Raw genomic sequence first — 27,886 nt, forward strand, 5'->3', positions numbered from 1 at the left:
TTTTTACCATGGAAGTGTTATTCCCTGAGCACAGCCTCTCAGGCAACACTTCCTACGTACTATACTGCCGCCAGCAAGATACACAATACTAATTAAATGATGAAATGAATTAGATTAAGATAGCGGATGGTTCGGTACCTGTACCTGCCGATCAAGCTGAATGCGGCAGGAAAACAGCATCTGAGGACATGTTGCCTGGGAGGCTGCACTCAGGACAACAACGGCTCCAAGCTTGTATCACACTGCCGGTTCTGGACATAAAGTGGAAGTGACAGCAGTATGAGATCAAATGAATACAGACACAGAAGACTGACACAACATCAGCCGTGCTCCTCCTGCGGATGAAGAATGAAAACCTCTTCATGTGGATGTGAGTTCTCTGTGTTTAATGAGCAAATCTCCATTTAGTCTGCAGTTATTGAGAAGATGAGATTCATTTGAGTCATGTGACCATCGTGCATGATATTCTCAGTGCTGCGAGAATGGGGCCAACAAGTTGCAACACGTTATGGGTGTAAGTGTTTGGAAGATGTGGGGCGAAAGCAGAAGCAGTCCTCCTGCAACATTCACAGTTCGTTTGATTTCAACAACTGTACAAATATAGTAGGCTCGTGGGAAGGCACCCAGATAGCGCTGCCGGAGGTAGAGCAAAGCACAACAATGTTTATTGTGTTCTCTAAGGTCTCCTATATACATAGTGAAGGTCTCTGGTAGCTGTAGTCTACCGGTAAGTTACACTTTAGTTTGTTTATTTGACTGGAAGCCGTCCGTGGCAGCTCTTGTAGGTTGAAATCAAGACGAACACATTATTAATGAAATAGTTATCACGAGAAAACAATCTTTGTTATGTCGAGATAACGAGATAATAAGTCGTTATCACGAGATAACAGTGCTTGAAAAAAGAAAAATCCATGGCCGTTCTCGGCTTCCGTACCTTTATATGAATCTGATTCTTTTATAAATATATTTGATTGCAAAAGTGGTTAAATTGACAGACATTGTGACACACCCCTTGAATAAAGTGTCAAATAAAGCCAGTCCGAATGGGAGATAACACACTGTAATTTCACAATGCAAGCTCTGATTGATTCCAGATCTGGTGGGGACGTGGGCAGGGGGCCTCTACAGGTCTGAAAAAACAGAATATGAATACCTTGATGCACACAAGGACGTTCACAGTGGGCAGAAATATACAATTCAATTACTTTAGGGTAGCTTTGTCTGGGATAGTCCCAGACACACCAACCAGTGTTTGTTAGAAAGGTCTGATTGTGCTGAATCCAGCAACATATTAAACACGTAGCAGGTATGATCAGTGGGCTACAGTAAGAAATGTATGACATGTGCCATCAAAATGCCTTGTCTACTCCAAAATACATTTCAATATGGGATAAATTGTATCAGACAATTTATTCAATTTAAAGGGTAAACAAATGTTCTGGATACAATAAGTAATAATTTGCACTCGCTTTTCTTTCATTACACTTTTTGAGCTTTGTAAAAGCTGTCGTCTTCCCTTTCCTATAATATATAGGATAGCTGATGGTTGGGTCTCATTCCCCTGTTGTCAAATATTGATGCTGGTAATGAGACTCACCAATGATTGGTTGTTTTTGTTCAGGCATGGTGGGCTGCTAGGGCAGGCTCTACCAGGTGAGCTACCAGGGTGCCCCATAGTACATTTTTAACTCAGATTTGATGTATAAGGTGGTTGTATTTGAAAAAATTGTAATATATCGCCTTGCCTATAGTATTGCAGTATATTGAATCGTTACCCTGTATCGTGATGCTGAATAATTCTTGCCAATACACAGCCTAGTGCATAGTACTAATACTGCATGTTATAATGCTAATGAAATGAGAAACATATTGAAAACACTGTAAGTCCGGTGCTGTGAGATGATATTCTTTTGATCATTTTGTCGCTGGAGGTAAAAACATCGGGAACCAATGATGACTTCTGTTACGGAGCTGCTTTTGGGAACACTTGATGATCTGGGAGATGAAGAGCTGAAGATCTTCAAGTGGTTTCTGCAGCAAGCGGAAATCCTGGAAGACTTCCCTGCCATCCCAAAGAGCCACCTGGAGAAGGCTGACAGGCTGGACACACTGGACCTGATAGTGCAGACCTACAATGAACAGTCTGTGGAGGTGACCAAGAGAGTGTTGACAAAGATCAACAGGAATGATCTGGTGCAGAGTTTGTCCAACATCAGCTCAGGACCCAAACGTAAGTCATCAAATCTGCAATGTGACACAAAATAAAGTCCTGGCTTGAATAAAATTAAGGTCTTGGGTCTTGTTCTTTCTTTTCTTTTCTTTTCTTTTCTCTCAGTAATTGTGCATGATGTTGGGGAAATGTCAAAGAGCAGGGAAGCATCTTCCACTTTCCTTTCTTGCTCCAGCAGCAGTCAGACTGAAGGTAAAGGTCCTCTCATTTTCTCTCTATGGCTATATTTAGCCATATTTTCTATCTATTTAATCATCTATTTAATCATCAATCCATCCTGAAACATAATTAAATAATTGTAGCTGTTCCGTGGCAACATTTGACCCCTGTAGTTTGTGGTTATTGATACTTAATTTGTTCTGCACAGATTTGCTGGAGCCAGAACCTGGCCTTCCAGAACTGATTGCATTACACCAGCACACACTCCAGTCACACCTCCAGAACAGGTTTATGTGTGCACAAGAGGGATGGACAGAAAGGACAGATAAAAAACACCTAGATGACGTCTACACAGAGGTCTTCATCACGTATGGGAGCATTGTAACCATTAACAGGCAGCATGAGGTCAGGCAGGTTGAGATGGCATTTAGAGAACCAGGGGGAACAGAGCAACCAGTCAATCCCAGTGATATCTTCAAACACCCCTCTGGAAAAAACATGCCTGTAAGAACGGTCCTGACCAATGGGATTGCAGGAATCGGCAAAACCTTCCTTGTACAGAAGTTCATCCTGGATTGGGCTGAAGGACGAGCCAATCAAGATGTGCATCTCACATTCCCCTTCACCTTCCGCCAGCTGAATTTACTGAAGGGGAGAAGGTTTAGTTTTGCAGAGCTCATTCACAAATGTATCAGGGAAAGTCGAGATATCACAGAGGAAGCACTGAATTACATCTTCACAAAACTGCAGGCTTCAGGAAATACCAACTTTAACAAAAGTAAATTTAAACTTCTGTTTGTGCTTGATGGGCTGGACGAAAGCCGCCTTCACCTCGACTTCACTACTGATAACAATCCCACCACTGATGTGACACAGGCAGTTGGAGTAGAAGTCCTGGTGACAAGTCTCATCAAGGGTGAACTGCTTCCCTCTGCTCGCCTCTGGATAACCACACGACCGGCGGCGGCCCATCAAATCCCTTTTGACTTTGTTGACATTGTGACAGAGGTGAGAGGGTTCACTGATCCACAGAAGGAAGAGTACTTCAGGAAGAGATTCAGAGATTCAGAGATTGCCGACAGAATCATCTCCCACATCAAGACATCACAAAGCCTCCACATCATGTGCCACATCCCAGTCTTCTGCTGGATCACTGCTACAGTTCTGGAGGACATGTTGAAAACCTGTGATGCAGGAGAGCTGCCCACGACCCTGACTGAGTTGTACACAGAATTCTTGATGTTTCAGATCAGACAGACAAAAGAGAAATATGGCATGGTGAAGAGCATTCAGTACATTCACTCGCTTTCGAAACTTGCTTTTCACCAACTGGAAAAGAGGAACCTGATCTTCTATGAAAAAGATCTCAAAGAGAGTGGCATTGATTTCAACGAAGCCTCGGTGTACTCAGGAGTGTTCACGCAGATCTTTAAAAAGGAGCGCCGCTGGAAGAAGGACATGGATGAGTGCAAAATGTTCAGCTTTGTCCATCTAAGCATTCAGGAGTTTTTTGCTGCTGTTTATGTGGTGCAGTCACTCATTAACAAAAACAAAAATGTAATGGCGCAACAACAACTCAAGTTTCAAAGTGTGCAGATGCTCTTCATCAAAACGTCTATGGCAGAGGTCCAAAAAATGGCTATTGATAAGGCCTTACAGAGTCCAGATGGACACCTGGACTTGTTCCTCCGCTTCCTCCTGGGTCTCTCCCTGGAGACCAGTCAGAATAGTCTACAAGGTCTGCTGAAACAGACAGTAAGTACTTCAGTGGCCAATCAGGTAACAGTGCAGTACATCAAGGAAAAGATCCGGGAGAACCCATCTCCAGAAAGGTGTATCAACCTGTTCCACTGTCTGAATGAACTGAATGATCATTCTCTGGTGGAGGAGATCCAGCAGTACCTGAGTTCAGGAAGTCTCTCCACAGACAGACTCTCTCCTGCTCAGTGGTCAGCTCTGGTCTTCATCTTGCTGTCATCAGAAAAAGACCTGGACATGTTTGACCTCAGGAAGTACTCTGCCTCCGAGGAAGGTCTCCTCAGGCTGCTGCCAGTGGTCAAGAACTCTAATGTATTCTTGTAGGTGTATAGTATAGACATTATTATTAATATTATTATTATAACTTTATGAAATACATTTCTGTCACAGCTCCCATTACCAATATGGGTTTTGGCTAACAATATATTTATATTATATTTATAAAATGTATATTTGTAATTCATTTTTCTTCAGCCTGAGTGGTTGTAACCTGTCAGAGAGAAGCTGTGAAGCTCTGGTCTCAGTTCTCAGCTCCCAGTCCTCCAGGTTGAGAGAGCTGGACCTGAGCAACAACAACCCACAGGATTCAGGAGTGAAGCTGCTGTATGCTGGACTTGAGAGTCCACACTGTAGACTGGAAACTCTTAGGTCAGCCTACCTCAATTTTAATAGCAATAACAAAACACAGTTTTACTATATAGCAAAATATACAATATGTATGTATTTGTGTGTCTGTCCATATTGGTGTAGGGGTTTGAAGCAAAGCGTATTGTGAGCAAAATCCATTTCTGAATCCTATTCAGGCTGAGTGGCTGTAAGCTGTCCTGGAGAAGCTGTGAACCTCTGGCCTCAGTGTTCAGCTCCCAGTCCTCCAGTCTGAGAGAGCTGGACCTGAGTAACAACGACCTGCAGGACTTAGGAGTGACGCTGCTCTCTGCTGGACTGATGAGTTTGTGCTGTAAACTGGAATCACTCAGGTTAACGTTCATGAAATTGCAAAGTTTAACTGTGAGTTTGGAATTGTTAGACTATGTTATAAGGCATCAGGGTAGAGGAGGAACGGATATGAGGGAGTTGGTTGAAACTCTCCCACAAACCAGTATGCTGGGTGAACCATATCTGGCTCATATTCTGTATGACTGAAACTGAATGAAACTGTATCTCTTTATTATCATTTAAACAACTTTATTATTTTTGCTTTTTTATTTAAAATTCTTTAGGTTGAATTTGTGTAACCTATCAGAGAGGAGCTGTGAAACTCTGGCCTCGGTTCTCAGCTCACAGTCCTCCGGTCTGAAAGAGCTGGACCTGAGTAACAACGACCTGCAGGACTCAGGGGTGAAGCTGTTCTCAGCTGGATTGGAGAGTCCACACTGCAGACTGGAAACTCTTAGGTCAGGAATCCTCACTTTGACTATTTAAACCATAGTTTATATGTAGTTTTATATCAGGCTTTTGTATCTGCTTTTTATCAATGTGTTTTTATATGTGTGCTTGTTGTCTCCGGTGTTGAGACCTAAAGTTAATTTTGAGGATTATTCAGCCAATTTATTCAAGAACTGCCAAAGTAACCGGATACAGTCTGATAGAAGATAGAACATTTTTTTCTCCTAAATCGTCACGACACATACTTAAAGCTTCGGAGTAAGACACTGTCCCTCTCTCTTGTGTGTAGGTTGTCAGGCTGCATGATCACAGAGGAAGGCTGTGCTTCTTTGGCCTCAGCTCTGAGGTTTAACCCCTCCCATTTGAAAGAGCTGGACCTGAGCTACAATCATCCGGGAGACTCGGGGGTGAAGATGCTCTCGGCTGTGAGAGAGGATCCACAGTGGAGACTGGACATTCTCAGGTAAGTCTTCTCAGTCACAGAGATGATCTGAGAAATATTGTCTCATATTTAACAAGGTTATGAATGAAATTGCTTACTATGAAAACATGATTGACTATGTTTATTTCTCCAGTGTGGACCAAATCGGCATGCACTGGCTGAAGTCTGGTCTAAGGAAGTGTAAGTCTGTACACAGCCATAAGAAATCTTTTCATACTAAATGAACCAATAATGGACAGAAGTTTTGTGTGAAAGCTTCCCTATGTTACCATTGGGAAGCAAGGCTCTGTTAGGGCTGTCCCTTTTTATTCAAATGAAGAATAAATGAAATATTTGATCTGTAACAGGGAATAAAAGTATCAACAACAACTGAACATTACTAAATTTGCATTTTATTACATTTTACAATTATTTGTATTTTTCATGTTCCACAACAAATTTGAATTTCTGATGAAACCAGAGTGAGGAACTGAGCTGAATAATGTTATCATGCTAACTAAACCCAGATTATATTATTCATAGGTATGTTTTCATTACCTGAAAATAAGAATCGTTGCATTTTTGTTACCTTAGAATTAGCTGTAGTGAGTCCTGTTCTATGGAGTCCTCCATGTTGAACCGCCAATGTTTCTACCAATGGCCGTAGATAGAGCCTTTTGTGTTTTTTTGTGGTATCATAGTTTCTCCTTTGTGATTGGTTGAGTCAAGGGTTTCAGTTGGTTTCAATCTGCATTCTCACCACTAGATGCCACAAAACCCTACACACTGCTCCTTTAAACCAGCTTCGAAAACCCAAAAGAGCCAAACTCATGTGAAATAATCAACTGACAGTACATAGTTAGTGGATAGTGCTTCCAAGTATGTGAAGTTAAACCAACGCGCAAGTGTCTTAAACCTGTGGTTCCATGGGTTGCAAAACAGAAGTCCAATAGTATGGAGTCTTTATTATCCTACTTTTCACTTGCTTTATTAGCTCAGTAAACAGTTTCCTAATGAGTTTATGGTCTCAATCTCTAGTTACTGCATTACCGCTGTTGGCTCCAGAAAACCAACACGGCTACACCCATAAAGCCAATATCACGATACGTTCACACCTGATCTGAACTGATCTGTCCAAATTCAAAATTGACGGTGTAGAAGTGTAACTTCTGAACATGTGTCTTCCTGACCCACACTGTTGGATCAGTAAACCAGGCTGATGCTGTTGTCCTTACTAACAAGCCGTGCAGAGTGGAAAATCCTTACAGCAAACCCTCTGACATGTATTATGTATATGTGTATGAACATGTACAGGCTCTAATAAATAATATAACACTTTTTTTTGGAAAAATCATACATGTCATATCATACTGTAATCATACTGTTTGCTAACCTCTGTCTCTTGTTCTACATCAGATGCCTGTGAACTCACCTTGGACCCAAACACAGCAAACAGATACCTCTCTTTATCTGCGGACAACACAAAGGTGTCACTGGTGAGAGAGAGACAGACATATCCCCAGCACCCAGAGAGATTCCACGACTGGAAGCAGGTGCTGTGTACAAATGGTCTGACTGGCCGCTGTTACTGGGAGGTGGAGAGGAAAGGCTGGGTGTCTGTGGGAGTGACTTACAGAGGAATCAGAAGGAGAGGAGGGGAGCACCTCGGCGTCAGCGACACGTCTTGGAGCGTGTGCTGCTCTGGTGACCGTTACTGTGCCTTTAGCAACAACAAAATGACAGCCATATGTACCACCAACTCTGTTTCTGACAGAGTAGCGGTGTATCTAGACTGGCCTGCTGGCACTCTGTCCTTCTACAAAGTCTGCCCTGACACACTGATGCACCTCCACACCTTCTACTGCACGTTCACTGAACCCCTCTACCCTGCGTTTGGGTTCGAGTATATGATTAGGTTCGACTCCACAGTGTCTCTGTGTCAGATGGAGGAGGGGGAGTCGGCTCCTGGTGAGAAACACCTCTGCTGAAACAAGACTGTACAAGATTACACACACACAGTAGTCACATCTTAAGGTGTGGCTATTAGCCTGTATATTTTCGTATCAATGTCTTAATGCACTGAAATGAACAGAGTTGTAACATAACTTTGATAATAAAAAGTTATTACGTGTCTGTATATGATCAACAGGTTAAAATATCTTTCTTATGAGCCATTTCATATGGGATTTCTTTCTTAAATCTCACATTCTCAACCGAAGCAATTTCAGTTTTCAAATGTTGTTACACAGAATTTTATAGATTCCTTCCATATGCATTTAGACATATACACATTGCCAATTTAAACAATAAAGTGTGTGTTTTTTGGTTCGTACTTGAGAAGTAACGGTTTAAAACTGACTCATAACTATATAGTTTATAAAGTAAAATAGTATAAAGTGATGTTAACTCAAACAGGAAGAAATAGCACAATTGTTTAAGACGGCGGATGAATCCACATTTGGTGCTCTGAGTGAGTATTAGGGGCAGCAGGACGGTGTGTGTGGGATTGAGTTGAGATAAACTACAGTGTGTGTTCATAGTAAAGAAGGAACATGTCACCTAGTGCAACAGTGTGACTCATTTATGTGTCAATGGAGCTCAGAGGAAGAAGCTATGAGGCTCTGACACACACACACACACACACACACACACACACACACACACACACACACACACACACACACACAAAATACTTGTTACAGGTAGTACGATCAATTCATCTTTTAAATATAGAATGAGATCAGCCTTAACATGATTTAATCAGTTAAAACAAAGGTCCTACTGTAATGGCCTAAAAATAAACCTTACATTGACAATGACTGAGGTTGGAGAGAAAACTGACTTACATTGCTGAGTTTGGTTGAAACAAAAGAAGAAGTCACTGAGACTCAAGTTCAAATATTTTATTTTGGTTGTGCATCTAGAAATAAGAGAAGTAACACAATTCACTGTTTGCCACAGTCCTGTGTTTCAGTGCAAATAAGAACTACAAGTTATTTATTTATTTATTAGCTATAATTCTTGTTGTAAAAAGTATTCATCTGTACATAATAAGCAATCTACTACTAGCCATATTGAGCAGTGTTTTTAGGAGTGAGTGCTCCTTTAAGACTTCAGCACTTCAATTTCAATCACTAACGGTCACATATTCACATTGCTAGAGATTATTCTAACTTTTTATTGGGTCTGGGTATTCGTGAAATAGTTTGATACAACACCAATACCTGTTTGATACCTTACTTTGAGAAATACCTATGTTTTTCTACAAAAACTAAATTTTCATTTAACAAAAGAAGCAAGTGGATATGTCAGACTAGATACCGCTACCAGTACCAGAGTGACCACAACCTTACTTTGGCTAATTTGTTTATAGGGTCAGTATGAGTAAATTAATATATGATAGCCAAACATTATTTCTGAAAACAAACACCACCATCTGCAAGCAAAAAAAAAAAAACAGTAGTCACATTTATCAGGACTGAACAACATTTTATTCTGCATTTCCAGAACTTCTGTACAATACCAACATTTTTCAAGACCTGGAAATAATCTTACTTCTGTCAGTAATCCAGGCTTTATAGAGCCACAGAAGAACCCTGCTTTAAGCACAACACAACACAACCAAACAGGGATATGATCTCTTCACTTCCACTTGAGGAAGTGTGTTGCAATCAACATTTTGGCAATCACATATATTCTGCTAGGAGCTGCTTCTCATATAACCATTCTATAACATAATAAAACAAATAAAAAGGAATGCCCTATATTTGTGATCCCATTTGAATCTTTAGCGACCTAACCCCCTGCCAATGGACCAGGGATGGACAAAACACCGACAGCAGAGGAATCAACGCGGCTGCAGAGAGCTAAAGGCAGACACTGGAGGACAATGGAAGGCAGAAAGGAAATACAACAAGCCTGACAGACCGCTTGTCTCACCATGGTGGAAAGCTTCTAGAAAAGACTATAAGAAGGTTGGTATCAAGTTTAAGAGCCTGTATATGGACTTAAAGGAGCAGTTCAACATTTTGGGAAATACACTTCTTCGCTTTCTGGTAGATAGTACGATGTGAAGATTGATACCACTCGCACGTCTGTTAAATGTGAAGCTACGGCCATGAGCTAGTTAGCTTAGCTGAGCACAAAGACGGGAAACAGGAGATAGCCTAGCTCTGTCCAAAGGGAACACAATCCACCCAGTAGCACCTCTAATGCTGTGTAAAGTGTAAAAACATTGTATGGTTTTATGGGGGGTTACGTACTGGAGGCATAACCCCCGATAAAATAGAGACTCATATTCTTGACTTTGTACAGATTAAACAAATATAACAAATTATATAATATATAACATAAAATGTTAATTAGTGAGTTTCAGAAGGTGGATTTTGTTACCTTCAGATAGAAACAGGCTAGTTGTTTCCCCGTTTCCAGTCCTTAAGCTGAGCTAAGCTAAGAGCTTTCTATTTAACGTTCAGGCATAGTGTTGGAATCAATCTTCTCAGCAAGAAAGTGAATAAGTGTATTCTGCTAAATATAAAACTCCTTATGGGACAGGTTCAGATTTATTCATCTCTATCTCAATACACAACACTCATATACTGTAGGTACACTGGAAGAGTTACTGGTCCTCAGTATAATCACTCCTCCTCTGCAAACTGGCTGTAAAAGAGATCTCTTCCTAATGTTTAGTGCAAAAATATATTGCAAAGTTAACCTGAAGCTTAGATGAGGCTTCAGCAGTCTGTGCTTTTGGAGTGTTTTCTTTGCACACAAAGCCAGACAAACTCTGCTCCCTTCTCTTCTTTACCTAGAGAAATCCTCACTGCGTTCACACTGCGAGCAAAGCCGTCAACAAGTCTGTTCATTTCCTGTGCGGCTGATGGGTGATAAACTGTTAGCTGAGAAATGTTTGATAATCAGATCTCTTCATTGCCTTACTTCCCCTAGATATGTTTCCCTAAGATCAAACCCAAATCTGTGTCAAGCTTGATATCCAGTGGTGAAAAGTGACAAATGAATATTGGTTGAGTAAAGAGTTTATCTATTCTTTTTTAACAAATGCCATTAGTATTAAAAAGCCAGTTAAAGGAGTTTGCTGCCTTCGGTCTGGCCTCCCTGGTATCAGACAGAACAGAGCAACTGAGTTGCTGGCAGTGTGAACACATGCAAAGTTCCTTTCGCTTTCACCTCCATCAGTCGTCGTCTCCCCCGAGTCGGTCTAGCTAAAGCACAGGATTGTTTGGTTTGTGTCTTGACGGGTTCATCACAAGAGCCATCCACCCAAAGAATGGCAGGGTTTCCAAATAAACAATACACCCTACACACTGCAAATTAGCATTAGTTTGAGCACAACAATGAGAAAACAGCATAACGAAGGGTATAAAGGTGGACGTCAATGAAACTGACATTAACGGCTTCTTGCCTGGTAAACAGATTTCAACAGCACTATTAGAACTGAAAGCTAAGCAGGACTTTTTTGTATAATACACAGGAATCATCATATTCAGAATCGCGAGCTGCTGATGGTTTCATGTGGCCTGGTTGAAGAGGCGGATGAGGTCCAGTCTGAAAGAGCTGTGGCTTGGTCTCACCCTGGCCAGAGGAGAAAAGGCACGTGACTTGCAAAGCCTCGCCGAACCTTCTCAAACTACTTTCCATTGTTAAAGGTCTGTCCTTCCTTCCTCCCCTCTTGAATTTAAAGACAACAGGGACACTTTGATGATCACCTTCCACTACTCCAGCCAACTCAGGCCATTCACCCTGACTTTCCCCAGTAACGAAGGTCCCTTCGTTTGGCCCAAACCTGCCTCTACTTCTAAGCCTGAGTGGATTTCTGTTTGGGCTTGAGGGTTTTTTTGTCCATTCCTACAGCGCATTTTTAAAGGTTTGAGCCATGAAACTAACCTTCTATATCCACAAGTGACGATGGCTGGTTAATCTCAAAATCTATCAGGCATTCGGGCAGCCAACTTGAGTTTTAGAATCAAACTGACAGCATCAATATGACAGCTGCTTTGCTACAAAAGTAGCACAAATACACCTTTCCAGGCCAAATTTGCCAGCATTTGACTAATGGATGGTGTTTATTTTTCATTGTAAAGAGAGCACTACCATTTCTTCTCTCTCTGCAACGTCCGTACAACACAAGCTTGATTCCAATTCTGAACCCTGGACTCACTAAAGCCTTAAACGTAGGGGTTTGCATTCTCTTCTGTGATTTTGTTCCTCCACTGCAAACAAAACAAAAAAAGGTCCCTTTGTCTTTAGTGCTTGGCCTGGCTTTGAGTCCAGCACCGTCCAGGGAGTCAGGGCTGGGAGCTGCCCTGGCTGTCGGGGTCCGTCCCAGAGGAGCTGGTGTCTGAGTCCGAATCGTCGTCATTGTGGTCTTCCTCCGCCAGGCTTTTCTCGCGTATTCTCCTGTGGGTGGCGCTGAGGCGAGCCAGTAGGCCCTGGTAGTCGAAGCGGCCGCGCTTCTCGCCAAATGGGTCCTGGGTTGAGGGATCAAAAAATGAACAAGTGAGTTAAGGACAGCATGTCACTCAGAAATGTCCTGGCCTTTGCTACAGGGATGTAACATATGGCTACCATCTGTTTCTGTATAGGAAAAAAGATACACATTCATTTTCTGTGCTGAATTGTTTTACACTTCACACTGCTTTGGATAGTTGCTCACAAAATATAGAAAATAACATTTCCAACATACATTTCGACCATATACCTACCAGTTTATCTTCATCTTTTTATTAAATCACTTTTTAATTTATTGGACTGTTGACAGTTGAAGCAGACAGAAAACATTGGGAGAGAGGGGGGTATAAGTGCAACAAAGGCCCCAGATGGAACTGAACCAGTGATGTTCTGGGTACGTGGTATGTCTGGGAGGTCCAACCATGTAATCAATCAAATACTAAAATGACACATCTCTGCTAACTTGCGAGTGGAGCATTCTACCTCTAATATATGCTAGCATGCTAATTTAAGCTTAAGTAAAAGTTAGCATTGATTTATGTCAATTGTACTGCGATATTTTAAAAAATATAATTTTTGCCTTTTTTTAATTGACAGGTGAAAGTAGACAGGAAGGAGGGGATGGCGCGCAGCAAAGGGCATACATAGGAAGATGTAACTGCACCGAATACTGAGTATCAGAAAATCCTCTCTCTCTCTCTCTCTCTCACACCCAAGACCCACTGTAGATGAAGAGCTGGCATACAGCTATAAAGAAATATTCTTCATTTCAGTCCCTCTCAGCTTTACATTATCTTAACCACAGCTAAAAAAACTAAAACAAACAAACAAAACAAAACACTATGCAACTGTTGGTGTGAGTGGAAATTAGTAGCGGCAATATGTATTACCAGGGAAAAATACAAGTCAGAATTGCATTGGGCCATAATAAATGCCCTTTCTTTAAAATTGAATGTTGTGTTTGTAATGGGAGGACATATAAAGAAAAAAAAAAAGAAAGAAAAGGAGAAAGGGGTTGAAAGAAAAAGGTCTGGGCCATTACCCTGTAATAACTGCACATGTACAACCAGTTATACACTGTTTCAAATATTTTTGCACACCATATTTCTTACTGCATACTGCTGCATATAGTGTATATTGTCTTTATATTTTCTATTATATCTTTATAATATTTATCTATTGTATTTTTACAGTTCTGTACTTTTTGCACTACATTTCCCCTGTGCTGCTGTGTCAAACTCTAATTTCTCCCACAGGGGATCAATAAAGGAACCTCCTAACTTATCATACTGCATTATCTAAATAAATCAGGTTGAAATGGAAGGAGGTCCAGATAAGAAGAAAGATAATTTGAGGTGTCTATGAAAACAAACGAGCCAGTTGACTGACATCTGAAAAGCTTCAATATCTCATTACAATATATTACATTATGGCAAATCTGCCTCATACAAAGTCCTGTTGCTCTGGCTTCTAGCAGTTCCTCTTCAGACTGTACAGACATCAATCACCTGGATTACTGTTGATACTGAAGAAATCCTCAGAATCTGATTATTAGGGCCAATATATTAAGGAGTGACTTTTTTTCCTTACTAATTTTTTGCTTCTAAACTTTATGTATGGATGTTTACTCTCCGTGGACATCAGAGATTCTGATAGCACTGTAAATAGTAAGTTAGCAGTGGGGGCACAAATGATACTGCAAAAATTCAGATGCTGTTCACATCTGTTCAAAGCACATTATCTGTTATATGAAGTTAGACTACAGGCTGTTTGGTTCAGTATGCAAAATTCTTCCGTTTGGAACACAAAGTTCCACCCGGAAAGTTCTGGCAATGAGACTGTTGTCTGTTAGCAACCATGCTATTCAGGTTAGCCCCTGGGTGAATAGGTCACATAGCGAGTGCTGTCAGTAGGACAAATGCAAATGGAAAACCAGAACATTTGGCTCTAATAACTAATATTTTTTAGACATATGTGATTCTGTTCCATCATGACATTGACGTAAAAATGGAAAATTTACTTGGATGAGAAAATGCATTTGAATAAATAATAAATACAGTCACCTGCATGTTCTGTCCCTGCAGATGCAGTCTCTCTTTGCAGACTCCCTCGTAGAAATCATAGTATTCTAGGAAGGACTTTTCCATTACACTCCTGAAAACACACATGCACACACACCAATCAGCTGACAAGCAGAAAGAAGAGAGGAGAGTGAATGGAAAGGACAGGAAAAGAGTGCAGAGAGGCAAAAATGTTTAAGACAGATGGAAATGAAGAAGAAGGAAAGTAAAGAGTATGTTGGTCTCACCACAGAGCCTCAGGACAGGGGACTTTACCCTCCAGCATGTCACACACAGCCACCCTCATGGTTTCATGGCGGATACACTCATTGTAGTTCTTACTGTCCCCTGGGTGGCGCTCCTGAGAGACATACACACAGACAGACCATTGCCTTATATACAAACTTTAATAAAAGCGCTTTTAAAAGCAAGCAGAAGATGAACTGAAATCTATTCATCGATTTGTGTGTAACTGATACATTGGTGGCATCATTTCATACATACAGTAGTTAAAGAACTTCACTACTGACATTCAGCTGGAATCATCTCTCAATTAAATTGAATTGAAGTGCAGGCATGCTTAGCAGATGTTTTCTTTGACTAGGCAAACCTAAATGACAATTAATTCCGTACAAATATACTCCTATTTCTAGAGATGGGAATCGAAAACTGGTTCCAAATTAAACAGCGGTTAAACAGTGGAGCATTTGTACACCCGAGTCACATGCCTTTTTCACACCCTGTTTCTACACTGTGTGTCTAGACAATAAAACTGTTCCGTTGACCCTGAAAACCTGGGTAGGCCTTTTTTTTTTTCCACACAGCAAAATGATCAGGAATCGATAAAAAATTTTGACTTTATTATGGCATTGGTATCAATAAAATCTTATCAACTCCTACTGTTGAACATAAAGAAAAACACAGGGTACCTGTTCAAAGCCAGGTTCATTGTGATAGGGGTTCTCCGTCATCAGAGACTGGATGGAGATGAGGACAGATGAGATACTCTGGGCTGGACTCCATGCTGGGCCTGTCCATGTCCTACACACACACACACACACACACACACACACACACACACACACACACACACACACACACACACACACACACACACAGGTTATAGCACAATACACCGGTAGTAGTTTACAGTGTATTAACACACACTAATTGTTTCTCATCATGACCAACCATCCTTTATGGAAACTATGAAATAAATGAACCCTGACTTACCCCAGGATGCTGAGGCAGACCTTGCCATTGCGGTAAAAGTTAGGGTTGAAGCGGACAGTGTTGTGTCCGGTGGTGATGAGCTTGACCCGTGGTGGGTGGATGGGGTAGTCTGGGGGGCAGCGGAACAAGAAGAGGAAGAAGCCGCCCTCATATGGTGTGTCGAACGGCCCTGTGATCAGGGCATGTATCTGCAGGAAATGAAAGAAAAAGGAAAAGGTTGAGTGAGCTCATCAGAGGGGTACGTAGATCCTGGAATACATACGACAACATCCACATGTGAGGACGACATGTAGAAAAGAGAGAAAAAGTTCAAGGGATTCCATGACCTCAACACTTCACTCCTTCCCTTTTTGTTAATCGTAGTTCCCAGTGTGGTTTCAACTCTAGTTGAAGTGGAAACCCCCATCAAGGCAGTCAAAGTGTGACACATGCTGGAGAAGACCCTGATACCGCCCAACAAACTCGCTGCTTCTCACAAACAATCTATGAATAATTTAAACACCTGTAATAAATAAAGCAATTTACTGGACAAAATAATCTTCACTCAATGTGCGCTTGTTAGATTTTTCCAGAGCTGTCACCCACAACTAATGGTCTTCATCAGATTTAGATCAAGTTTGTTAGGTTGTCATGGAGATGGCTCAGTTTAGTTGGACCATTTCCAGTTCATCTTTTCTTCTGTAAAAATGACCAAAGATTAATGTTACTGTTATTGTTATTAAAAGTGTTCATATTCTAAAGAGACTGTATGTTGAATTGTCAAGCAGAGAGACAGTGACGCAGAGATACAGAGATACAGTGATAGTGATAAACACTGACAAAGAGAGATCACAGTGTTTCCCATACATTGATTTATTACCACCAAAACATCAACACTGACTGCCACATATTGATTTTCTATTTTTCTTACTATTTAAAATCGGTTATATCTTATTTGACTGTAGAGCTGCGGGCAGCGCATTGATTGGCCAGCCCCTTCCTTGCCCAGCTCCTTATGTCGCTCTCTCAAACACACAAAGACAACTGACCATGTGTGAATAGACCCTCCCCTCTATGCACACCCGCATTGAACTGCCAAACATTGTCTTCAACACAGCAATGCCCTTCACTCTTCCAGCGGTTGGGAAACCACAAACACACAGGAGATATAGTTTAGTTGGAGAAGCTGCAGACTTAACACACTGACAAACTGCTGCCCTTTTCCTCTGCCGTTTGCTCTCTGTCACTCAACCACACACACACACACCCTAATGGGGCAGTCCATTAGGAGTGTGTGTTGGTATGTTGTTCACAAAACACTGTCAATCTCAGAGACCAAACTCTTCAACAAAAAAAAAAGCCAGGGGCCGAGCTAGTAAGGATAGCGTGGGTTGCCTCCTTCCACGTCTTTGGTTTACGGTCCAAATACAGTACATTTACCTAACCTTGGAGTTTGTTTTCAATTTGTCTGATCATCTGAAAGCTTGTGATTATAGTGTGGCTAGCTGGCTCGGCTAACTCACAGTGACTTTAGCAGTCGCACCTATGAGAGGGACAGACTGAAAAAGACTCGGCACACTGATCTGTGCTCTGTGTGTTGACGAGGCATTATCTCTGGTTACGAGTCAAAAGGCCCAGTGTGCACATTCTATTTTCTGAATGAAGAAGAACCTGCATATTGAAGTTTGTCCATAACATCTGGCCAGGTCACACATAATATCAGGCTGGTGTCTTATCAAAACACAAACAGCAAGAGCAGATGGATTAGTGTGTGGACGTTCCTGCTCTCTCTGTTCTGAAAGTGATTATTACACTGCACTTTACTTTGCTGAAGCATCTGACAGCAAATAACTTAAACAGTCATGCAGGTGGTACAGGTCTTGTATTTATTACAGTAGTAAAAACATGTGGCTTTAATAATATTTTAGTTTTCTTGTGTTTTTCTTGAAAAGTAAAACATTCGGTCATGAATTGTTCCCACATTTGAAAAAACTAAATTAAGATTTTTATTGAGCATATGGTTCAGACCAAACCCAAGTTATAATATATTAAAATGTCATTTTGGGGGCCTTTTATGGCCTTTAATCGATAGTGATAGCTAAAGAGTGACAAGAAAGTAGGGAGAGAAGCGGTGATGACACACAGCAAAGGGCCACAGTTTGGAGTCGAACCGATGGCTGCTGCAGCAAGAACTCCGCCTTGGTACATGGGGTGCTGGACACCGCAAAAAGATCCTTTAATTAAGCGAATATTTGTATACAGCCACCCCCACCACACTATCAGAGTAGCATTAGGAAAAGCACAAGCACATCAGTATAAACAGCATATGGCTGTGGCTTTACAGATATTGTTTGGAGCCTTTGGTCCTGCCCACAATCAATGAGAAGCATTGATCAAGCTGGTCACAGACCCCACTTTGTTAAGTCATGAGCCTTGGCTGGATAGGATAACTACTGGATATCAAAAAAGCTAAGAGTAAATGCATCCAGATGCTGAAAAGATGTAAATTCATCCGTCTCTCATGTGATCTTTACCCTTCCCAAGTGTAACATGTCAGTAAGCCCTCTGTAGGAACAGCCACTACAGTGTCTGTGTCTGCAGCGATAGTGAAATGAGCTGTCGTTCTATCACCTGATCTCATCCAGATTGAAATCCAGATATGAGACAGTGGAAATTACCGTGGTGTCACCGTCACAGGGGACCTCAGACTTACCTTAGTCATGTCTTGAGGATCAGGGACGACAAACATCCCTGGTGGAGGTTCCTTGTAGATGGACATGATATCCCTGCAGAGACAGAGAAAGACAGGGAGGGACACAAATGAGGTTCCCGAAAGGAAAAAGTCATGGTAGAGATGGAGAGATTGTACACAGAGATCTGTCCCTGGCCTGAGCACAACTTTGGTGTAAACAATTATCACAGGGACTATTATACACTGAACTCTTGTGTACCGGTAACACTGCTTTTGTTGAGTTTTCAATGCTCTAAGGACCACAGATAAAATTCCACCTTCATTGTGCAAGATAGCAGCAAAGAAAATCATAGATTCATATCTCAATACTACAGAAGCAGGAAAATCCAAAACAATCTACTTGGCTAGATCCCACAACGAGGAAGTGAAATGTGTATTTTTGTAATTTGGGCCAACTGAGCAACGTGACAGTTGTAAAAAGACAGTCATCATAGTAATCATTGTTGTTTAAATGTCCTTATATCTCAAGTTAAACATGTGGTCTGTGTATTAATAATACATTACAGTGTAAGTTTCCTGAAATCTACCGTCATTTGCATAGTCTCTTAAAGGTTTCTAAAGATGGCTGAAACTTTATGGAAAGCTTTCACTTTCGATTTTTTACACATTGAGATTTCAGGGCCTTGAATTAAACTGTCAAAACTGTTTTCCCACTTCCCAAATGTTTATATTACCTCTTTATCCTCAGGATGCACTGCTGGGAAGCCTTCTCATTGTCCCAGTCCGTACTGAGGGTCGGGTCCCAGGAAGTGGCGTGGATTTGGGACAGGAGGCCCGCTCCTGCCACCCCGGCCACCCCGCCGACCCCTAGCCCGACACCGGGTAGAGCCGAGGAGGCATGTAGGGTCGGAGACACGGCCACGACGGGTGGCACGGAGCCAGGGCTGAATGTGTTCCCAAAACCGGCTGGGGTAGCAGTGACAGCGGACATAGGGGCCACCACCGCGGTTAGGCCACTCTGCGCGGCCGCGGCTGGAGGAGGGGAGGCCGGGTTAGCGCTGGAGTGAGCACCGCTGGCTGCCGAGTGTCCTCCCGGGAGAGAGATGCCCAAAGTCGGCAGCAGCGGAGCCCCGCTGCCCTGTCCGGTAACGCCTAAGCCAAGGGCACCGCCGCTGGACTGCTCTCCAAAGCTGTCCGCCATGGCTCGAAAGCTAGTAACGTTAAGCTAGAGTAAAACCGTTGGTGCTGACTAATTTATAAGGCTAGCTGTTAGCTGCATTGACAGCTGAGTGCGAAAGTTACCTCTGTTTGTTTTGTCCAGTGGGATCAGAGAGCAGAAAAACGGGGTAGAGCCGAGCGCAGAGGCGAGGCCAGAAAACAAGGCATTTCTTCCCACGACATGGTGGCTAACGTTACTTATCGCTAGCTTGTGTGTTTTTTTCCCCCCAGGCCTCCAAAAAAGTGTAAAGTCGTCAGCAGAGTCACCTCGTCCACCTCGCTACAGCTAGTGAAGCAGCCCACCGTCCGGTTGGGAAAGGTTTAAAGAAATATCGTGTCACAATATTTGGTTTTAAACCGACCACATCCCCTCCAGTCCATTCACACAACGCAACTTCAGGATCTGATTTCTCAGCAGTCAGACCGACTGAAGAGACAGAACACGGGACATCCGGTGGGAACTTTCAAAGTAAGATTGCTCTGTTGCAATATTACGTGTGGTGGTACGCGGAACATGAACGTGTTATTATTAAATCAAAGTATTTATGGGAAAATCGGCAATGAATGGTAATCCGTTTACATTATTTTGCTTTGAAGTATCATGGTTTATCCATGCACTGTGGTAAGTTTGCTAACAACCTTTGCCCTTTTTTTTGTACTTTTTATGGAGGCCTTTGGGGGTCAAACCCAGTGATACTACAATAGTCTACCAAAACTGATCTCTTCTGATGTGACGTCCAGATCAATCACTGCTAAGATATGCAAAATATAAGTCATAAATTATGACTGAACATTACAGTGACAGAATCTGGTATAACCACCAATACTGTACTTGTAATATCGTCCTACAGTCACATACTATTGACACTACTACTGTATGTTTCCTGTAGGATATTTATTTTTATGATGTTCAATGTGTTGTTGCAGCCATTTGTTTCTACTCATTTAACTACACTATGAAAGTCAACCTATTTACAGACAAGCAGTTCATGTGATACATTCTAGAAATGAACCAAATAGATTAGACAAATGTGAGGATTTGCTCCCTCTCCCATTTTATATCACCATAAAACATATGTTTAGGTTTTGCATTAAGGACACCTGACACTGGAAATTGTGCTTGGAGATTTTATGAACCAAACTGTAAACCAAGGAAGTAATGGGCAAAGTAATTGATTGGAAATAGTTGCATCCCTAATGAAGTGACAGTCAAGTTTTACAACTCAAATGTTTTTTCATAACATGATATCAAAGGAAAGGAAACTAAAGACTGTGGAAGGAAAAGCTTAACCCAGTGTAATGTTGAAACATCCAAAACACAAGTGGGGTCCTTTAAACTAGTGGTTCTCAACCTTCTTGGTGTGAAGGGCCCCTAAATTGATACACATCAGACCGTGGACCCATATTTGATGTGGTCTCTGGGGTCCCTCTCTGGTAATATTTAGTTATTCCATAACTGTCTGAACTGCAGATTAAGAGTGAAACCTATGAACACAATCAGTTATACACACATCAGTGAATGAAATCTATGCTCAGTGGCTCCCCTGCGTTCCCTAAAGCTGAGTCCGTAGTGCAGCGGCTCCGGTTCAATTCCAACCCGTAGCACTTTGCTGCATGTCGGCCCCTCTCACCCCATGTTTCCCCATCCATCTTCAGCAGTCACTCAATAATAGACATACAAGCCCAAACAAAAAATAGTAAAAATGTAAATCTTATGTAAGATTAATATAATAGATATAATAGCACATTTGAAAATAGTAAACGTAACTTTTAAGTACCCATGTGAAAATTATACAATTGAGGTGAACCGTAAATGTAGCAAAGCAGGACATTTTTTAATCCTCTCCACAACTAGCAACTAATTTGCCATTGTCTATCACCACAATATAATCTAAATTGTAAAGTTTTTACAGGAGGTCCTAGTGGGGAATCTTAATTCTGTCAGAATTCATAAAAACCCACTTCACAAAAACACTTGTGGCTGCAAACGTGTGTCATTTAGTAAAGGGGAGAACATTGAGGGACTTTTCCAACAACCTCCTCTTGGTTTTTCATAGTACATATGCAACAGTTCATTTGTTAGCAAAGAAAGATTAAAACACTGCAGACTCTTTTTAGTTATCCCAATCTTTTATTCTGGACAGATTATTTCAACCGAAGTGAGGTCTTACATAAAACTTCTGAAAAACAAAAATAAGCAAAGGAACATAAAAATGTAGGATTGGAGGTTTGTTACCCTCAGATGGTAATATCTTTCCTTTAATATTTTTCCATTGATTGGAATGGCCAACCAGCTCATTCAGAGTTCCCGTTCTGGAAACCCCCCTTCTGGATGGAAGGAAGGGAGGAAGAAGGGAGCAAGGAAGGAAACGAGACCGGGGAGGAAACGGGTGCATGAAGGGAGCTGTGGGCGTGTGTTTCCAGGTTTACATGGCGAAGAGGATGAGGAACGCCACCATCAGACAGAAGAGACCCATAGCCTCAGACAGAGCGAAGCCCAGGATGGCGTAGGAGAAGAGCTGCTGCTTCAGGGAGGGGTTCCTGTGGAGGAGAAGTGCACAAAGTCAGATATGCAGCCAATTAACTGTTCATGTATACAACTAAAACTTGTGGACACAGCTTATGTTTTTCCACAAGACACGCATTTTCAATGTTTTCCAAGAAGGTCAGAGTGAGCGAACACTGAAAACAAATTAAAGTCATTCTTCTGCATTTACAACAAATGAGAAAACACTAAGCAGTAATCTGGTTGTTTTAGATGCCTTCTGCAAGAGTTTCATGTGATTCATAAAAAAAATAAAATATATATATAAAAAACACATTTACTTTTCATTCTGGCTCCCTCCTTGGTCTGTGACCCTGCTAATTGGGGACTCTGCCTAAAAAGCCGGCAGTTAGTTTACACACTGGGCTGAGAGTCGCCAATAAACAGGGTCAATCAAACCGAAAAACTGGAGAGCAGGGGAAATCAAACGCCACAGCTGTGACAAACTGGGATAATTAGTGGACCAGTCTGCAATTTCTAAAACAAGACTGCTGGTCTTTCCAGTCAGGAGTTTTCCAGAGCGAGCGAGGTGGGGGGGTTCATGACTTTGAGATATTGTAATCCTGGGCTGTGAATTGAGGGATACGAGTAGCGCTGTGTTTCAGACAGCACTTCTGTAGTGTCTGGACACTCTTCAGCCTAGCCACTCTGTAGTGGTGGGTTGCCATCCCCTGCAGTTGGCTTGTCAATAGCAGAACATCACTTCTATGTGAGCAAAGCAGCAGCTTCATTTCTAGCGTCGTGTGAAGTTCAACATTGGTGAACTTTGACTGCTAAAGTCGCAGCCTCAACCAATAGCATACAAGTGTGTGGTTGACCCTTGGTTGACACTGATCTCCATGTGCAGCACATCAAGCACTGCCCACTTTTCACCTTGGTATGTGATGGTGAAATACCCACTGCACTAACATCAGGATTGCAAGGGAAACAGCAGTTTTCTGTTCCTGGGACATGGAGATGTTAACGCATGACACCGTTCTACTAATAAGGGGCACATATCCATGACGCACAGGAAGCGAGGCACACAGATCCATCTCCTGAGGGAAAACACCTGTACACATGCGGTCAATTTCACGTTTATTGGGATGCATAGAGGAAAGGTACACTAGACCTGCTGTACACCTGGGTTTATACATGTGGAAATTTCTTTGGTGCGTACTTTGTTGTGTTTAAGTCTGCACTGATTTAATATAAACAATTTTAAAAAAGCCATCTCTCAGGGCTGCCTCTATTTTATTATGCCTCTACTCCATTTCAATGAGCTTCAGAAATTCTCACATTAGTGAAGACTTAGCTCTAAAACTGATATCAGGGATTTGAAAAACCGTCTGCTGTCCCCAGTTAGCAACATTAAAGGGTGCTGTGGATAACCCAAATGGGTGCTGAGTATCATTTACCATGAGTGAAAAAAATGGTCAAAGCTCTTCATGGTCAGGCACCATCATATCTTAAAGAGCTGCTAGTACCCTATTGCCCCACCAGAACACTACTCTGAATGCAGGGCTACATATGGTTCCTATAGTCTCTGTAGAGAGTAGAACAGGAGCCAGAGCCTTCAGTTACCAAGCTCCTCTCCTGTGGAATGAGCTTCCAGTTGTGGTTCAGGAGGCAGACGTACTCTCCACATTCAAGAGTAGGCTTAAGACCTTCCTCTTTGATAAAGCTTATAGTTAGGGCTGCATCAGGTGAGCCCTGAACCCTGCTATAAGCCATGGCTACCAGGAGACTTGATGCACTGAGCTCCTCTCTTTCTGCACACATTCATGTCACATTAATGCAGGTTACTAACTTCACTTCTTCCCCAGAATTTGTGCTTGCTAATCACAGATTCCCATGGATTGAGGTTGTACATAGATGGAGGATCATGGTTGTCTCACTCACTCACCCCCTGGCCCCCTGAGGAGGGAGGGGCGTCTATTTGAAGAGTGTCTCCTGTTATGATTTGGCACTATACAAATACAAACTGAATTAAAACCTTTACCTGGCATAGCCAATGATGAGGCTGCCGAACACTGTTCCGATTCCAGCTCCTGAGCCGGCCACACCCACTGTGGCAGCACCAGCACCAATGAACTTGGCGGCAGTATCGATGTCCCGGGAGACAGCGCTGGTCTGGAAGGAGCGGGTCAGGACTGCAGACTGGCTGACTGGCAACAGGGCCTGTGAGGGGAGAAAAAAACAGCTAAGTACATGCCACTACTGCATCAGCCAGGAGCCGAGGTCAATGCCATTTATGCATTTCATTTTTTCAAGCGTATCCACTGTCAGTCTGCTATACAGTACTTAGTACGTTTACAGTGAATGTTCAAATGGGATATGAGGAGTGCTGGCACACACCAAAATTGTTAGTAAAGCACCAACCATCACATCTTTGTTCATGGATATGCTCGATGTTATTTAATACTGCAGAACCATTTTACAACATACAGATATTTTGCAATCCCTTTAAAAAAAAAAAAAAAAAAATACTATACCCAGATGTTTATAACCATTGCAATATACAGTTACAGATGTGATCAACATCTGCCACCCCTATGCACGTCCCAGGATTTGTCAGGTGTGTTGTAAGCAGCTATTTAAAGACAATTGGGTGCAGGATCATTGAAGGTCAAAGGACTGACCTGCTGCTCCACTGTGGCTTCAGGTCTGTTGAAGAGGGAGACTGAGACTGGCCGGGCGAGTACTCTGGACCCCCCACGCAGCTACAGACAAGACAAAAAGTAACCCATATTAGCACACTTTGACAATGTCACCCTTTAGTACATTTTCTATTGCAACAAACAAAAAGACCAAAACTATCTAGAATTGATTGCACACTAAATCGATTAGATTTAGTCAGAGGTAGTTTTAGGTACAGCTATATAGAGCTGCAGTGATTAGTCAGTCATTATTTGTCAACTATGAAATTAATCGCAAACTATTTTGATAATTGAATTTATTGAATCATTCAGATTTTTGGAAAAACTGTTTAAATTCTGATTTCAGCATCTGAAAAAGGGAACATTGTGTTTCTTTAGTCCTCTACCAGTAATCTGAATCTCTGTCCGGGACAAAAGACATTTAAGGAAGTTACCTTGGGCATGAGAAAACTGATCAAATTCTCTCTTTACCATTTTAACAAATTAACTAATCAACTAATCAAGAAAGTGATCAACAGATTAATCAGTAATTTAAATTCTTGCTATAGCAAGGCAGCTACATATACTGTACATACATTTTTAAACAATAGTGATGCTGGTTCTACAATGTATCCATCTCTCTGGCTATAACTGGCACACAGCAGGCAATTTTGCAATGCTGTGAGCAAGACTGATATATAATAGCATTATAGCATCTGTATTCATTTAACCCACCCTGACTTTATACATTATGTATGAACAACTTGCACTCTGAAGTTCTGCCTGTCCTGCTGAACAGAGTGTCAGATGTAAATATGGAACCTGTCCTCCACAACACAGATGCCTAAATGCTGCAGGGTCAGCTGACATGGAAATGACCCCAACTGTTTAACTGTCAAAGCACGAGCCAAACATGGCTGTCATTCAGAACTACTGTGTCCTTGAAGACAAATAAAGATGGCAAAAGTTCAGGCAGCCATTAAACTGAATGTAGTCAGGTCACTAACATTTTGGGTTCCACAGGTTGGTTTATACTTTTCTGAATACCCTCACAAGATTACAGCTGCATTAGTTACTTGCTGAGGCTCATTAAATCAAGTAGTAAACAAAGCTTAACACCCCACAACAGTTATACTTGTACATGTCTACATTAGACAGAATATAATTCACAAGTAGTATTTCAGCTGACGTACCACAGCAGGAGAAGTGACGAACTTGGCGCAGGCGTACATGGCTTGAAGCTGGGGGGAGAGAGAATAAACAAACAGTTTACATCTGTAGTCTGTGTTTTCATGCACAATCACTTCTTGGTGATCAAGCAGCAGATTTGTCAAACACGTGACGGGGGAAAGATTATGAAAACAAAAAGGTGGACATCTAGAGGTTTGGACAGAGTTCAAACAGACACTGACAAAACAGTGTACACTGTATTAGAGAGCAGATTTGTGCAAATCTATGTGTTCACAAGGGCACTGGCATGTCTGGGTTAGGTGCATGTCTTATATATCTTGCAGATATTCAAATACAGCTAGAGGCTGCAGTTCTGAGCCACAGCTTGTTCTTTACTGACCTGTAGCTGACAGCTGCACTGTAGACTGAAGTTACCTTCAGTTCACAGCTCAGGGTCAAAGTACACATGCAAGCAAGTTTCCAGTGCATAAAAAGTCCACCTCCACAGGAAAGAATCCAGTTTCAGGTAAAATGCCCCGGTCACTGAAAGGATCATCTTCAGTATGCAGAGGTCAAGACTACTAGCAACAAGTTGATAGAGAAGAGCACATCTAGTCTGTTGCTCCTGGCCGGTTCAGCCAAGAGGCTAATCCAATTGCATCGACTCCAGCGAGGATCAACTCCAGATAAACCGCTGAATATCCACACATGCTGCAGAATGAATGGCTCTAACACTCCCACTTTCAGACGCCATTAGCTGAAACCTCGAGGGCATTTCTGCGTCTAAGACTCACCTAGTCCAAGGTGGGGCTTCAGCACGTCAGTGTTTTGCGTTAACAGCAATCCGATATGAACCCTCGCAAGGCCTGACGGAAGGTCAGCTCGCTTTAATGTGTCATCTGTTCAGACCCGGGTTTTAGCTGAATGTCCTACTATAAGAGGGGAAGCGCCGGAGCTAAGCTATGCTATGCTGCTAAGCTAACCAGTCTGCAGACTTGAAGGTCAAAAATGAACCACAGACGGTCACAGTGGGCCTGGGAAGCAGACACAGTGCACCCCCCGCTACAATAACCCTGCTGCAGGGAAAGAACAACGTCCGACATGAGATCGTAGGTCTCGGACAGGTTGTCCTTGCAGCGGCGGACTGATACACAGCACACTAGGCCCCAGACTGTCAGACATTTTACATCCAAGAGCCTGTCAACGCCGCCCGGCCGTGCTGTGCCCGGTGTGTGACCCGCTGCTTGCACCGGCACAGCGACAACCACTGACGTTCACACAAAGGCACTCCTGTCACTACCGCTCCGTTACCGGTCCCACAGGTAACCGGGGAGCACAGATACTATCACGAGTCATTCGTGGTAACCAAGTCATTGAATGGCCGACCTAGCTTTCTTAGCTACCGAATGTTAGCGGTGACAGCTAGTGTAACAAGCGCTTCCTCACGACGCACTCCCGACGTCAAGTTTAAATATCAGCATTCAACACTCAGAGCAACGTGAGTACATGTGAAGTGTGGGAGCTATGCAATGAAATATTACCGGTTTGTTACGGCTTTCGGAGGGTCCGGGATTAGCTGCTCTCGCACACAGCGTCAGTCAATGAATGTAGGATGTGCAGGTTGTCACCTTGTCACTTATAAGCTCGGCGTCTACGTCCTAAACGCCCATTGGTCAGAGAAAACCCTCCTTCACTCATAATTGGCCCGCCGCCATGTTACAGCCGTCATTCTAGCCAATCGGGTGTAGCTTTATTGAACTACAATGTTTTGACTGGTCGTACGGTTTATGAGGGCGGGAACACATGAACTTTCATTAGTTTGATTGGACAGTATTGCCGGGAATGACGTACTTACGAGGAACGACCTTTCAAAGCACATCCAGTGTCCTATGTCCCTATTGGTTACTCTGTGGGGAAGTCCCGCCTTTGTAGATATTCTCACCAGATTG

At 42.3% G+C, this 27,886-nt stretch overlaps 3 protein-coding genes across 5 annotated transcripts; 1 reads left to right on the plus strand and 2 right to left on the minus strand.

The window, feature by feature from the left end:
• The first annotated feature begins 212 nt into the window (after positions 1-212).
• Positions 213-8,100, plus strand: LOC127356976 (NACHT, LRR and PYD domains-containing protein 12). 3 transcript variants are annotated; one of them, XM_051389084.1, is made up of 10 exons: positions 213-370; positions 1,932-2,230; positions 2,336-2,422; positions 2,598-4,467; positions 4,622-4,795; positions 4,951-5,124; positions 5,368-5,541; positions 5,823-5,996; positions 6,109-6,155; positions 7,371-8,100. In XM_051389084.1, the coding sequence occupies exons 2-10, from the start codon at positions 1,951-1,953 to the stop codon at positions 7,940-7,942; spliced, it is 3,552 nt and encodes a 1,183-aa protein (XP_051245044.1). In that variant the 5' UTR covers positions 213-370; positions 1,932-1,950; the 3' UTR covers positions 7,943-8,100. The 3 variants fall into 3 exon arrangements, with proteins under 3 accessions (XP_051245044.1, XP_051245046.1, XP_051245045.1); XM_051389085.1 differs by lacking the exon at positions 213-370 and adding an exon at positions 389-727; XM_051389086.1 differs by lacking the exon at positions 2,336-2,422.
• A 1,322-nt stretch (positions 8,101-9,422) lies between these two features.
• On the minus strand, positions 9,423-20,032 carry ube2z (ubiquitin-conjugating enzyme E2Z). The gene is made up of 7 exons (XM_051389159.1): positions 19,121-20,032; positions 18,408-18,480; positions 15,716-15,903; positions 15,412-15,523; positions 14,731-14,843; positions 14,486-14,576; positions 9,423-12,442 (listed from the first exon to the last, which is right to left on the minus strand). The coding sequence occupies exons 1-7, from the start codon at positions 19,585-19,587 to the stop codon at positions 12,260-12,262; spliced, it is 1,227 nt and encodes a 408-aa protein (XP_051245119.1). The 5' UTR covers positions 19,588-20,032; the 3' UTR covers positions 9,423-12,259.
• Positions 20,033-21,715: 1,683 nt separating this feature from the next.
• On the minus strand, positions 21,716-27,632 carry atp5mc1 (ATP synthase membrane subunit c locus 1). The gene is made up of 5 exons (XM_051389217.1): positions 27,479-27,632; positions 25,961-26,008; positions 24,771-24,851; positions 24,131-24,309; positions 21,716-22,145 (listed from the first exon to the last, which is right to left on the minus strand). The coding sequence occupies exons 2-5, from the start codon at positions 25,997-25,999 to the stop codon at positions 22,031-22,033; spliced, it is 414 nt and encodes a 137-aa protein (XP_051245177.1). The 5' UTR covers positions 26,000-26,008; positions 27,479-27,632; the 3' UTR covers positions 21,716-22,030.
• Positions 27,633-27,886: the final 254 nt, after the last annotated feature.

Source organism: Dicentrarchus labrax, unplaced genomic scaffold (assembly GCF_905237075.1).
Source record: "Dicentrarchus labrax unplaced genomic scaffold, dlabrax2021, whole genome shotgun sequence".
Taxonomy (NCBI): domain Eukaryota; kingdom Metazoa; phylum Chordata; class Actinopteri; family Moronidae; genus Dicentrarchus; species Dicentrarchus labrax.